The 14,772-nt window shown below is 40.2% G+C and overlaps 1 protein-coding gene across 10 annotated transcripts in view; it reads right to left on the bottom strand.

Annotated features, from left to right (window-relative positions):
- Positions 1 to 14,772, bottom strand: part of DOT1L (DOT1 like histone lysine methyltransferase) — a 74,474-nt gene that overhangs the window by 20,206 nt on the left and 39,496 nt on the right. For all 10 annotated transcript variants that reach the window (XR_004782118.2, XM_035569633.2, XM_035569630.2 and 7 more), the window contains 11 exons: positions 14,432 to 14,511; positions 13,033 to 13,101; positions 10,160 to 10,266; positions 9,314 to 9,355; positions 7,858 to 7,941; positions 6,920 to 7,154; positions 6,368 to 6,481; positions 4,958 to 5,049; positions 1,954 to 2,055; positions 1,222 to 1,359; positions 442 to 567 (listed from right to left, as the gene is read on the bottom strand). Coding sequence is in view for 9 of the 10 variants with exons in the window: in XM_035569633.2 (XP_035425526.1) it covers positions 442 to 567; positions 1,222 to 1,359; positions 1,954 to 2,055; positions 4,958 to 5,049; positions 6,368 to 6,481; positions 6,920 to 7,154; positions 7,858 to 7,941; positions 9,314 to 9,355; positions 10,160 to 10,266; positions 13,033 to 13,101; positions 14,432 to 14,511 (1,189 nt within the window). In the remaining variant the exon portion in view is untranslated. The remainder of the gene's footprint in view (positions 1 to 441; positions 568 to 1,221; positions 1,360 to 1,953; positions 2,056 to 4,957; positions 5,050 to 6,367; positions 6,482 to 6,919; positions 7,155 to 7,857; positions 7,942 to 9,313; positions 9,356 to 10,159; positions 10,267 to 13,032; positions 13,102 to 14,431; positions 14,512 to 14,772) is intronic.

The raw sequence follows: 14,772 nt of genomic DNA, 5'->3' as shown, positions 1-14,772 counted from the left end.
AAAAGTTCTTCAGTCACAGGAGTTTCATTTCTTTCACTGTGGTGTCATTCTGTGGGATATGATTCCTGAATTGAGACTTCAGAGCACACAGAAGACATTACCATGAAGCCACATATTATGCTAACAAGCAAGACTTTTTTTTTTTTTTTTAAAGCCAGTCATGCTTTTTAAATAATGTTTAATGATAAATCATGATTCCTTCTTCCACAGCATTACCAGGGAATCAGGTCATAGCATCTGCTTTGTTTAAAAGTCATCTACATTCTTATTCTTCAAGCTTACTAACAGACACTCCCCTCCCCCAACAAAAGGATTGATCTCCAGAAAAAACAGCCACCCAGCTTATCCCTTAGTATCCTATTTAGTCAAGTATTCTGAAATGGCCCCTTGTCCAGGAGCTACCCTGAGTTGGTGACTCTAGAGTTGTTTCTTGCTCTGTACCTGCAGTTCCAAACAGTGCTTTTGTTTCTCAGAAATCTGATTCTTCAGCGCCTGCTTCTCTTTCAGCAAGTTCTCCAGTGACAATGTTGACCAATCCAGCTTCAGTTCTTCACAGCGTGCTTTAAGCTGCAAAGACGTGAGATAAACAGATCAAAAAACATCTTTCAACTTTTCACACCACTCAAGGTACAAGGTGAAAGGCATGCACCTTTCGTCTGGATATCTGCAAGCAACTTCTTATCCTGTTGAAAACTCCTCTCAGCTTAAGCAAAATACCACCACAAAAGGGTCCTGTAGTCCCTGTCTAATGGGGCAGGAGGTGGCCTGGTTCCTTCTTAATACACTGTTAGTACCCAGCCTAACAACTTCGATTCCCTTGCCTAAACTTAACAGTTTGAGTTACTGAGATGAAAAACATAAGAGTTATGGGTACTACAAAGCAAGTGCTGTACACACTTTTTTTGCCAGAGATCCAGATAAAGTGACAAGCCCACATACAGCTGTGCAGCTGTTTAAGGGACACAGATGAGGCCACCAAACTGCTACCTCAGCATCTGGTTACGAGTGAAAAAAAAAGTTTCCAAGAAGTACCACCTGCATTCTTTTCCAGTCATTCTTCTCAGTTACAGAGAAGCTATAGCAGCTAGAGGTTGTTTTTTTTTTTTATTACTATTATTCATTAAGATACCTAGAGAGGGGGGCAGCCCTCAGCTCATGATCTGTCCTCCTTACACAGACGGGAGCATCACTCTGCTACTCAAATAAAAGCACTGTACGCACCAGCTGTAAGCTCTGGTTCCTGAGTTCGCTGTTATCCTTCTCCAGCTGTTTTGTCTGTTCTTTCAGTTGCTGATTGTGAGCAGAGATTTCCTTCTGAGCCTGAATCAGGTCATTGTATGTCAGAGCCTTAACGCCCAACTACAACATGGAGGGTGAAAGGGAAAGAGATCATTCAGTAAGGTCTTGACACACTAATTCCAGACAACTGTCACATAGAAGTGTCACAAAGTAAGACTGCAGAACTTCTGCAGCTTCCAGGAAGCCCCCCGCATTCTCCAAAGCACTTTGTCATCACTAGGGGATAGGGAAAAAGGACAGAAGTACCTTATTTGGAGCTGCTGTTCCAGCAATTTAACTCTAAAACTGACATTTAGTTTCTTGCCAGCCAGAACAACTCTATTTTTGTAGAGCTACCATGTTTCCTTCTATGCTTCCAAACTTGTATTTGTAATACAGAGTTTGTTCAACTAGCTGTGGGTGTATCCTTTACTAAAATACCACAGTGCTGTGATCTGTCACCCTCTTCCCTTGGATACAGTATCACACAATTTTAACAACGAAAATCAAACCTAATCAAATATTGGAAGATTCCATGTGATTTAACATGATCTAGTGCAAAAAGGAGACTACTTTGAGACTACTCTAGACGTTAGACGTGCTCATTTTTTAATCAAAAGCATTTGCTTGCAGATGATGAACAAGCACACACTTCCACCAGACCAGGGTTGCTACCTCATCAAGTTTCTGTTGAAAAAGACGTTTGATTTCCTCTTTCTGTGCCTGGCAGTGGGTGAATAACTGCTGTGCTGTTCCCAGTAGCTGTGCATTCTTCTCCTGGAAGAGGGAAGAGAATATATAGCATCAACTACAGCACAATCCCTCTTGGTAAGATGTTTACATCTAGTTTGTACAGCAAGTTGTGTGTGACTGTGCTCAGAGTAGAAACCTATGAAAAAATCCAGCTCTGTCCCAGACTTCTATGAGACTGTATTTATTAGTATTCAACACTTTGGTGGAGCTCAGTAGGTTGAAAAGAGCTTTGGGGTAGTTTCTTCTGCTATATGGTAAGATATAATCTGGACAGTCTTAAATTCATTCTTATCCTCCTAGTACATTGTAAAGAAGTAGTAATAATTACATCCTACAGAGCAGAAATGGAACTGGAAAAGATCATCTGTATATCTGTTACTAAAACGGGAACAGAATCTGAATCTCCAGAGCCCCAGTTGAGAATTTTCCTACACAATACCCATGTCTCATGGAAGACACTCAGTAAATGAAAATACACTGTGGGGGACGTGGGAGGAAAGTCATAAATAAGCCAAACCACTTGTACTTCTAATGCCAAAATTACTTCGGCAGGCCACCCAACCCTTCCACTGGCAGAACATTTCCTGCCCATTACATTCCTTAACTAGATACTTGCTTACTCATTTCATGGTCACGCACCATGCGTGCAGCAAAGTGCAAGACCTGGACTGGCTGAGGAGTCTCAGTTTTTCAGTTCCAAACTGGAAGATGAGTGAAGGGAGAATAAAGAGTTCTGGAGATTACACTTTTCTCCAACTTTTGCTGCTGAAATCAAACAGGAATCATGCAGAAACTGAGCTGTCACCCCAAAGAAAGCTGAGGACAAGGGCAAAATAAATGCGTTGATCTTCCAAGCAGTCCATTAATGAAGTGAAGCTGCAGTGCTGGCAGGTCCAGTACATGTGAAAAACACAGTGGCCCTGGCGCACAGCTCATATTGCCATTCACGCCAATGACTTGGGAAAACAGTTGAGTCACTGCAAAGCTAAACTGCCTGCCACAGGTGATGCTGAAAAAGTGGTTTATGCTTTCAACATCGGCCATTTCATTCATCCTTTACAAGCAGTGGAGGAGCTGACAGCTCCACCTAAGGGTACTCTAAGTGAACTAGCAGCTCACAGCATCTTGTTTATTTCAAAACTGCATTATCAAAACGTTTTTATTGTACTTAAAAAAAACACCTCACATTAGAGGGAGTTATTAAAAAGCATATACAACAGCACCTCATCCATAAAAGTTCTGCTTCTGCTTTTGTGCAGTTTAACTAGCCTTGCTCAGTGTAACACTCCATTAAAGAAAAATCTTTTCACGCTGAATTTCTCATTTCAATGTCAAGGTATGAAACAGCTGTCAGACACCAATATGAGCTGATTGCTTCTCCACACTCGAGTTATGCTTCCAGCATACAGCACAATATTTGTGCACCATCATTCCTCATTCTATTTTCTGTGCAAGAAGCTAAGTCAAATTTATGCTGACTTTTCTGACAACAAGCACAGAAGAAGTAAAAAATGTTACTTCAGGAAAAAAAAAGGAAATTCAAAGTGCTGTTTGACTATGAAAATAAATGGGAACAACCATAAGAAAAAAAGACTGCATGAACAGCACACCAGCATCAGCCCATTCTCAGTAATGAATGAGGTAGCACAAGTTAACCTTTCTCATCTGGAAAAAGAGTTCCCATTATGGAAAATCCCACAAAACAAATCAGCTTTATGCTGGCACTTTCAGAAAGCCTTCACAGGCAAGGAAATCTTCCATGGGAGCTACCAAAAGCAGGAATTGGCCAGATGTTAAAGGTTATAGTTGAGCTCTATGGGGAAATGTTCCTCCACACAAGTAGCAAGCATATTCTTTTTCATCATGACTAATTTATCAAGCAATTAAAACTGAGGTAAGGCAATACCAGAAGAAAAGGTGTTTAGGCAGTAAATCTCCTCCCTCTGCTGGAGAGATGGCTCCACAGCAAAGAAAAACACCACACACTTCACAGCTGCAGCATTTTCTTTGCCTTTCCATGTACTTCAACTCACATTTTCATAAATTTACACTTTGTCCACCCATGTAATCTTAGCATATTAAGACTATCAATACTGATAAATGGACTGAAGCATCCTTAAGTTATTTATATGACAGATTTATTTTTTAATCCCATACTTCAATTTGTTGCAAGTTTAATGAACCATGTTGATGCTAGAGTATTCAGATTTTGTTTTAGGCTTTCCTATAGTGGGAAAAGACAAAGCTGTCAAAAACAAGAAAATTTAACTCCAGAGAATTAGTTTGCAGTTCCCCCCCCCCCCCTTTTTTTTTTTTTTTTAAGGTAGCCCTTATACAGAGCTGCTACAACCTTTAGCTAGATTAAGCACAATTTAATTATCTCGGAGCAGTTCTACTGGCAAATCACAGGATGCATCCACGCAGGGAAGCTCATCTAAGGGGAGGGCAGGAACATATTCAGACAGTGCATACTGCTGGAAAAGTTGACCACCACCTCTTGTTCCTGTGACCCATGAGACATTTAGAGAAGAAAAGCAGCTGCCAATCCCAAATAGGAGAAAAGGACAGGGTTCAAGACACCAGCTTCCTGCATTTATGCACACAGCTTCATGTCAAAATAGAAGAAAAAACAAAAACACTGAAGTGAGCGCTCTCAGGTTGGGGGGGCACCATAGGGAAGAGAGATGGTACGTTTTCCCAGTCTGCAGATAGGAAATTCAAGCACGTAAAGACTGACCAAGTTAGCAATAAAATCCCCACATACAGTCATTCAGTCTAATTATTACTTTGGTATAGTCTCTATAATTGGCCTGGTGCAGTACTGGTGTTCAAGTGTACACAATTCCAATCTCCGTCTTTTTTTCCCCCACAGCTAAGGTATCTGGTGGGCTGGCAATTTTGTTTAGAAACGACAAAAGACACCTACCTTTTCCTGCTCCAGTAACTGTTGCAGACTTGCTTTATACTGAGGAGTTTTCATGTATGCCATGAACTGCATGTACTGGATCTTAAAAGAGTCTGCAAAAGAAACAAGGAGATGATATTTCAAGTGAGAGAAAGTGCAATGCTCCTATTTAAGTCTGCTTGCTCCCTTGACCTCCCACCCTTGCTCTCACTTCCTTTTTGTTTGGATTCTCAGGCAGACCAAACTATTAAGGATCAATTTAAACCATGCTGAAAAAGTCTTCTGGTGCAAGCTGAACTCTTGGATCCATTAGATAGCTTTAATAGGTAATCCAGTGAAAGTCATGACGCTGCACTCTAAAATGAGGAAGATGACAGGTGCTAATGCTGCGCTTGCACGATGAAAGAGGAGTTGAACAGTTTTTAATGCACTGTCAGTAAAAGCAATACAAGACTAGCTGTAACAGCCGAAAGGGGCACTGAGCTCACAGCACTTGTTCTCCCAGCATCCTAAGACGGGGCTTGCTGTATTCCTCCTGCCCCCACAGAGATGACGAGCTCCATGCCCACGTTCGTTCTCTCTCCAGGGATTACTTGCTCCTCATCCTCACACTCCTTTTACTCCTATTATGCAACACCTTCTTTCTCCCCAGCCCTCCTGGGGTCCTTTCATCATGAAGCCAACCACATGACTAAGTCCAGTCTGCTGCAATCGCAGGCAACCAAAACATGCAACAGACATTACACAGACTGTTGCAGCAAGGTTTCCTCCAGACAAGTGTCATTCCCCCCACCGCTCCCCAGGAAACACCCAACTCACTCCTTTTCTCTCTCTTTTTCTACAAGAAGAAGTCACTCACAACCATAACACACTACAGGAAGAGAGCAGAAGTTAAGGACATCACAGGTGCCTTAGGTCTGTACAACAGAAGGAAACATTACAGTAGAAAGGATCGAGGGGGAATGACGCCCATGGTTTTCTTTAAATCAGCTCTTGTCTATAGAAAATATTTTCCAATCACACCACCTTTGTGACCCAAAAACAAACTCAGACAGAATCTCATTACTGTTTGACTTTGCTGTGAGTTTCACAGGGAAAATGGAGTGTTGTTGTCCAAGACTGTATCACTTAAGAATAAAAGAATGGTTTCATTTAAAATGAAGTTATTTCTGACTAGCAATTTCCATTTAAAGTTATTTTGGATTCCTGCTAAATCCATTTCTTTCTATTTGTGCCAAATGAGAGCTAAATAATGTCAAGAACAAACACAGACCAAGACATCAACTTCTGCAGCAAGTTGGCCCCCTGTCCTGTTCAATATGCACCTTTCCACCGTGGCTGTCTATTAACAGCCACTCAGTTTAGCATATGCTTAGAAATGTCAAAGGAAAAATCCTCATCTCAAACACTGTGATGATATTACAGCCATACCTAGCAGCTTCTGTAGTGCAGGTGGGGTAGGTGTCACCAGTAGCTGGTTAGATGAATGCCGTTGCACTTTAGGAGGTAGTTGGTAATATGGACTATGAGGTGACTTGTATGCATCTGAAGAGAGACAAAAAGATAACCTTTCATTGTTTCTGGCAAGGGCACAGAAGGCTTTACTATTCAAAGGCATGTCATTTACAATGAGAGATCCAGTAACTTCGCTAGAGAAACACACTGCAACAACTTGTGTTTGGACTGGCATCTACAGCTTATCTTTAGAAGAGCAGCCACAGAGACAAGCTGTCAACCACAGCACAGCTCCAGCTCCTGGTCAAATACCTACAGACAGTTTCAATCACCTTCACCTCACAGAGGCGCACCACCCCCCTCCAGGAGCACTTTGCTTTGGTGGTAAGGAAGAAGTTACAGCACAAAACCAAACTAAACCCAGCACTAAAGGAAGAATGACCTCTGTGCATTCATTCAGAGCCTCAGATCCTTATCTATGCTCACGTGGCAGGGAAGGGCTTCTCTTAACGCCTGCTTTGAACTCACCCTGAGGAGAGGATGAAGATGTCTGTGAAACAGTTTGAGCATGCAGGAGTTCTAGTGCGGTTTGGTTCTTCTTAGTCTTGCGCTCTGTATTTGCAGTGCTCATTTTCTTGGGACGTCCTCGTTTCCTGCCTGCCATTTTCCTTCCTTTTTTACTTAGCTTTTTCTTCCGTGCTTTAGAGGGAGATGGCTTTTTAACAGAATTTGCCCCAGCTTTTTCTTCTTCAGCACCAGAATCCTAAGAGATTTTTTAAAAGCCGAAAGCCCTTTAGTCTTTTCTACCTACATACACAGCCTTCACTTTAAGCATGCACTTATAAAACTATTAAATGAAGTTATTAAAGCAAACCGATGCACTGCAGTTAAATAACTTGCCAATGAAATAGACTTGCTTGGGATTAGAGCTGTCCCCAGCACCCAAGTTGTGCTAATTCCTTTCTGGACCTACTCATTACAGAGAAAGAAGTCTAACTGTTGTCTAAGAAAAGCTGATTATACCTTCTCTATTGACTATATTCTTCAACTAAATTTAATTAAAAAGTCAGAGTACATTCAATGCTTTATATTTTTGTGCATGAACAGTTGCTGCATCTCTAATAGTGTCGTGCAACTGAAGGAGAAAGGAAGTAAGTCTTTGCAAGAGACTCAGCACTCTCTGAATTCCATTCAAGGGCTTATGACTCAGGGAAAGCTCTGCAAGCCAGTGCGAGGGTGGTCAACCAACTCTTCTATTCATCTTGCAATACTTTTTTTCCAGAATTATTGGTGCAATTCCCAAGTGTCACTCAATCATATTTTTGTCCACAGCAACAGCGATACCAGTTTATATACTCAGAACAAACACAGTCTTCCCACAGAATCAGGCTTTTTCTGACAGATTATGAATTCATTTAAAGCTCAAGAGAAAACGCATTTACTCTAGAAAAATGCTGGATAGTCACCTTGTTTTCTTGAACCTTCGTTGGAGTAGTTGTGTTGCTCTTATTTTCTCGTTGCTGACGACGTCTAGCTGCCTCTTGTTCCTCCTGAACAAATATTTTACACAATTAAAAATTTTGTTCTTATATTTTGCACTAATACAGATCCCTGCGTTTCCTGATTTAGTCTTCTAAGAGAGCTAGGTGTAAGTACTCATATCATACAAAGCCAAATTTAAAAAAAGAAAGAAAACAACTTTGTTACCAGCTAGCTGGGGAAAAATGCTCACCCTGCTCCAGGCTACAGTCAGTGGGAAAAGGAAGGTAAGTGCAAGTCATCCTTTTGCATTGCATTACCTAGTATAATGTGTTTCAAACATGTGGCCACAAAGGAAAGAATATTAAGCCCCAACCTCTTCCCTTATTCTGCCCCACCTCCCAAGTCTACCCCCCAAGATCATACACTAGTGTTTCAAGTTCCTTTTTTTAATAACACAAATTTTAAATATTACAATATCTTTACCTATACCCCCAATATTTCATGTATCACTTTTCAAGTCATATAAGTTTTTTAATGGCAAAGCCATTAATCATCATCTAATTCGACTTTAACCAAGTCCGTGGAATACAGCATAAAAGCAACTTTGAAGCTTCATTTTCTACTAGCCCCTAAGGCCAGGATATTTCAAACAGCTCACTAAAAGCCTTTCTTGTACCTTCCAGGTGAGGTTAAACTTACACAAAAATTCAGACAACTCCAACACCTCTTCAATTTGAGAAATTTATCAACCAGACTGCATAAATGGCAGATTTAAACAGCCTCACCATTTAAAGCAGGGTAGTTCAAAAGTACATGGATGCCATCCTGTATTTAAGGTACCATTGGTCTGTTTTCAACACCTACTAAGCAAGTCAGTTTTAAGACTAATCTTCTCCTAAAGTTTTAAATTGCATATCCGTGCTTCTTTCCATTACTGGGAATACCAGCACCATCGGTTATTTCACATGGATAAAGCCCAGTCTCAAAAATCGTCTGGCATTTTAATTCCACATGTGATAGCACAGATTGCAGCAACTGACAACATATTTCACATCTCAAATAGCAAGTCCCAAAAGTTGAAGCTCAGAGTGCTCTTCAGCTTCATTTTCATGCAGCTGAACACTGGGACAGATTCAAATTACCCTTTCCCTCTTAAACTTCAGTTCTTTAATGAACAAATAGCTCTTTAAAAGTCTCCAAGGCAAGGGAAAAACACCATGAGGTTGGCCCATTAATTACCTATTACAAAGCTCTTAAACATTATTGTATTAGTGCTTGATGGCATATGATGCTTCGCTTCAATTAGCCCCATGCACATGTTCCTTATCTATCAAGAAAACTCAATTTGCTATCAATTCTGCACATTTAACAAGTGACTAAGGTCCTCAGATTGGCTGCCCCATTATTTTGAATTTTGTACAAAAGGTATCTGAAACTTACCCTGAGTTTTGGATTTTTGAGACTAGAAAAATAGTTTTCAAGCTGCAAATACAAAGATAGTCATTCTGTAAGTCATGATAGAAAAATACATAAGAATAAAATAATTTAAGACAAATGCAGAAATTAACTATTTTTCTTCTGATAAGCTACATCAAGAAGTCATTTATATTCATTCGTTTTAGAGACAAACACATTGTGTAGCAGGACATAATCCAAGCCTCAGCAAGGTTTTATCGTCTCCACCACAGCCTATCCTTGGTTTAAAGCTTTGTGTAATATATCTCCACTCAGCAGAAGGCTATTTTCAATGAAGCTACTTCGCTCCTGTACTCCACTAAAATATTTATCTGCACTCTAGTATATTCTTTAACAAAAGCACTATTGAACTAAAGCAGACTGAGAAAAAATACTGTATCAAAAAAAAAAAATCAGCATAGGAATAAAGTATTTTTCCACAAAAGTTTGTTTCTACAGGGTTGTTTTTGTTTTCTATAACTGAAAAGATAAAAACAAACAGCGAATGCATCAGCATTGTTACTGAGCTTTGGCTGGTTCTACATCAACTGAAAGATCAATTAAAATTGAGAATTATTACTATGGCAGTCTGTACACCACAAAGGAAAACGATGAATTAAAGACCCCCAGAGTCTTCACTTAATGTGTAAGCTATAGTACAAGACCACCACTATGCACAGCTGCTATCCTGGAACACGAGAAGGAATTATAGTTGTAAATTTATACACCTTCAGGTATTTAACAGACTGCCACAGTACTGCCTGAAGTTTCCATGCTGATTCCAGAGTGGGTGAAGCAGCCAGAGACCAACTGGTCAGTAGTTATACTCACTATGGTTCGGTCAATAGTATGCAGGTAGTAAGAAACTGGTTTCCCGGTCCATGACACAGACCCTTTCAGTGGTGATAGCTCCACAACTCTCATTATAGTGCCAATATCTAAAGGAAGAAAGCCAAGTTAGGGAGCCTGAGCTTGCTCTGTTCGCCACTTAGTTCTATTCAGCTGAAAGTAGCCATGCAACGGTAAAAGCATGCTCACAACAAAACGCTAAGCTTCACATACAGACAGCAATGGCCTAAAAGAGCGCTGCAGTGAGTTTAAAAAGCAGTTCCTTGTTCTCTTGCTGATCTAGCTTTTATTTGCTCAGGGATAGCCATTCTAGAGTAAAATGATGTGCTAGTGTAACTTTTTAACCAACACGACGTTCCCGTGTCTATTTTCATCTGTTGTAACAGGCAGGATTTAATTAGATAGGACCAGTTACAGAATGTTGTTAGATCCAGCCCATGTAAACTGTAACTGCACTAAATTTGGATTGAAGACAAATATGTTTTATATTTGCTTTCTCGCCTGTATTTGTTTTGTTCCCTAGAATTAATAGGTATGGGATGTGCCTAAGTATTTCCATAACCACTGAACACTAAAGAAGTGGCATGACTGTAGAAGAAATTATGGCACACTTCTAATTAAAGGGAAAATTACCCAGAGGAGTCAAAAAGCAAGGTTTAGGATTCAGCAACTTCAGTCGCTATTTTAACCACATTCTAATACTTGCTTTGGTTTGTTCAACTCTTCCCACATTTCCATTTCTTTTTCCAGATGGTACTACTAAGACAAAATTGGTATATTGAGAAAAAAGGTTGACTCCTTTCTGAAGGGTTATCATTCCCACTATATGTTTAAATTTATTTAACTATTCATATTTTAGATCAAAACATGAGACAGACACTCAGGCACAAAAAAAAAAGACAAGCTGAATTAAAGTATTACAAAAAGCCTTCTAAGGCAGCAGCATAAAGGTAGCACAGCAGAGTCAATCACCTTCTCTATATGTGACGGATATGCACATTTTATGCCACAAGCTCTAAGTGGATGACATTTCCCTGGAAGCATCATTTACAACAATCCATTAAGACTGGAACAAGCCCCAGGCCTAGAGCAGCCCACGCGCCTTCATTTGATATTGGTATTTCCCAAATACAGTACAGTCACAGAATGGGATTAGGATCTAAAACTGATTTCCATGATTTTCCCTCATTGTTTGTAACAGACAATGGTAATTTCTTTTCAGGACCTCTTATTTGAATCCTTGTAAGAGCTTCCAATTAGCAGAAGCTATTACCTACTCTTTTGCTAAGCAATCTGACACACCCAAACCTTATTTAGCTCTTTCTATATAATTTTAGTATCAATGCATCAAGCATTAAATAACAGTATATAAAACTTCAGCATTCACGAAGGTTGAAACAGAGTAAGGAGCTGGCCCAACTGACAGTCATAGTCAGGCTGTTTATTAGGGTGGGGAAAAGTACATTGGCCACTTAGCCTCCTCACTACTTTTTTTTAATAACTGCAGTCTGCCAAACCTAGAAAAGAGGGAGATAAGATGGTTGGAAGCCAGAAAAGCAAAGGCTTGAGAAGCCAAAGAAAAAAAAATGTATTTACATAGGCACGTCTCCTAAGGGAAACCACTGAAGTACCTTCTCCTATTTCATCTAGTTCTAATGTGCTATAAAAGAGGCAACAGGCTTCGCTTAGGTGCTCTTTGCCTTATTAGCAAAATGGCAGACGGATCTCAGCTCTCTGGAGGTTTGAGGACCTCCAGCAGCACACCTCTGCTGTGTTTTATTTTCATGTACATGTCTACAAAAGATTGGCAAGCAAGGATCAAATGGTTAGTAAGGTTCCAAACAACCAGATTCCACAGAAAAGATTATCGAACAGGAAGAAAATGGCAGTTTTGGGTGCCCGATGCTCAGGACATTCACAACAACTCAAGCTCAGTAAAAATAACTCACAATGGCACTATTTCAGTCAAATGCCTTAATGACAGTCTTCAAATTACTGTTCTTGAAAAGCAGTTTACCATAAGCGTCAGGCCAAAAACAGAAAAGAGAACTTGAGAGTTGTAACTCCGTATGTTACTGGCCGTGTTTGTACAAGGAGGAGAATAAAGTATTTTTGAAATCTAGGGAATGTTGTGCTCTGGACACAGTAAATGCACATAAAACCCGGCTTGGATCATTCTACTGCTTGCAAAGCTTTCAACAGTAAAAACTGAAAAAAGGTCAGAAGCAAAACCAACAATACAGAGTGTTAGTAATCTCAAAACCTCATTAAATTGCAGTTCACATACTTGCAAAGGATAACATTGGCAAATATCAAGTCTACTATGTTCAAAAGGAAAGAAAAAACAAACTCTGTTGGCAGCAAAACAGACACAGCAACTGGGCGTTTATGGGATGGGTCTGTTTCACTAGTTCACAGCGTAGAGGACGAGGCATTCCAAAGTTGAGCACTTCAGCATCTAAGCCTTTTAAATCATAACTGGTGGGATTTACCTGTCCAAATTTAGACAGCTATGATACAAGGAACTTGCATGCAAGCTAGTCACTGTAGCTCCTTGTAGTTAATGAAGAAATGAATCACACCCTCAAAACACCCTATTTCTCTTCAGCTATAAAAGACAACTATGAAAGCCCAGGAAGAGGGGAAACACCAACATTAGAGACACCTAAAGCTATCAGGATGAACCTCATAAAATAGAGCGCTTCTTAAAAGATATTTCGCTTTGGCACATGTGCTGTGACAACATACAGCACTCTTCTATTTACTTAACTCTTTAAAAAGCAACAAAAACCCGCATGTTCAGGTAACAAATATGGCATAATTGTAGTGAACAATAATAAAAAGGGCATTCCTACCGCTCAAGTTTCGACTGTTAATTCTAAAATTTAGAGGTGCAAAAGGTTTTGAGGACACAATTCTCCCACCTAGAAAAAGAAAAAAAAAGCAAAGTCAGTTTCTACTGTTTTTTAAAAATGGCCAGTTTTTAAATATAACTTAGTATAGAGTCCTAAAGACCAGCTCTACTAAAACTATCACTAGTGTATCATTACCAAAAAAATGCTACTTAAAGCTCATACTGACAGCATCCAGAGAAGTCAATATGATAGTCCTGCTAGGTTGCCATGTCACTTAGAAGTGATAGATCTTAAAAACATTTTAAAAAAAGGAACACATTGTTTCTCAGTGGCAATCTACAGAAAATTCAGTTAGGAACAATGTTATCTTATTCCAGTTATGGTCTGTAAAACCTAAGACCGAACACTTATTTTTTTTTCGGTCAAATACACCAGACTGAGCATGTTCTGAAACGGAACCAGGAAAAGGACTCGGGTGTCTAAGAACGAGATCTTGAACATTCCCCACCTTGCCACTTCTCCCAAGCCACTACTACTTAACAAAAATTTAAAAGCCACTAAAGTTAAATAAGACATTAGGTTTCGGGGTTTTATGGTTTGCATCAGAGCCCAAAAGTCACATTATTTACTTCCGCACAAAGTTGTCCTATGGGAAGCCACAGCTTCTTTGTTCGTTCCACGCTTTTTTTTTTTTTTTTTTTAGAAATATTTATTTTTGTAACTTCTGCCATAACCAAATACATTTGTTACTCATCCAAGTGGTTAAGAGGAAAGAAAAAGACACTAAACTACCTCAGGCAACTTAAGGGCTGCAGTGGCGTTACTGGACATCCCCGGTCACTGGTGCCTGCAAGGCAACTTCTCAAGAAGCACACAAGACATCACCAGTGACAGTGTCCCCATTTTAATACTAATTAGTTAATACCCAGTACTAAGTGTGACAATTTTAAATAGTAGAATCCAGTAATTGAATTCTGTATGCAATCATGGAAACTGGATGCACAAAGCCAAGCCCGTGTGGCTTTGCAGTCTCCATGGTTGGGTGTCCTCTTCCCCACCACCGGTGCCAAGTGTCTGAACGCAGGAGCCCCACAGCCAGGAGCTTTGCTGGTCCCCACAACAGATGAGCAAGGACCAGTCGCTCCTCCTGCCACACAGAGCACTGCAAAAGGTCTTCACGTGCAGAGCCGCCTTCAGGGAATCACATAGATTGGTGGTTCATATGAAGACAGGACATAAAAAGCCCAAAAAATCACCATCACGGTGCAGACGTTCATCCGTACGGCACAAAAGGAAACCACCAACCTGGCTCCCAATGGCCGTAACTAAGCTGTTACTGCCACCAGCTCCCACAGCAGCAGGAAACCAAGGGAAAAAGGTTTGAAGTTCGATTTGTTACCTTCCTTCATGTTCGCAAATCGCTCCTTCAGTTGGTGATCCACCTCAGGACCAAAGGCAAAATTATTCACAAAAATAACACTGCAAGACAATGGTGTAGTTAATAAACAGGAACAGGCACATGGCATCCAAGCATACATGCACAACTCTCTCTCACCGCCTGCTATAAGCCACCGGCACTTACAACACTTACAGGCACTTGTGAAACCAAAAAACGCTGCATGGCCCTGACTATACAGCTACTTCCATCTAACAAAGTGTTCTCCTGGCATCATTACACAAAACAGTACCTAATCCTCAGCATCCACAGATACTGCCCAAATAGTTACATTTTAAAAAGTG

The sequence above is a fragment of the Cygnus atratus genome, chromosome 26 (assembly GCF_013377495.2).
Source record: "Cygnus atratus isolate AKBS03 ecotype Queensland, Australia chromosome 26, CAtr_DNAZoo_HiC_assembly, whole genome shotgun sequence".
Classification (NCBI taxonomy): Eukaryota; Metazoa; Chordata; class Aves; order Anseriformes; family Anatidae; genus Cygnus; species Cygnus atratus.
Note: the sequence above shows the minus strand (reverse complement) of the source record. Positions and strands in the feature narration are given on the sequence as shown.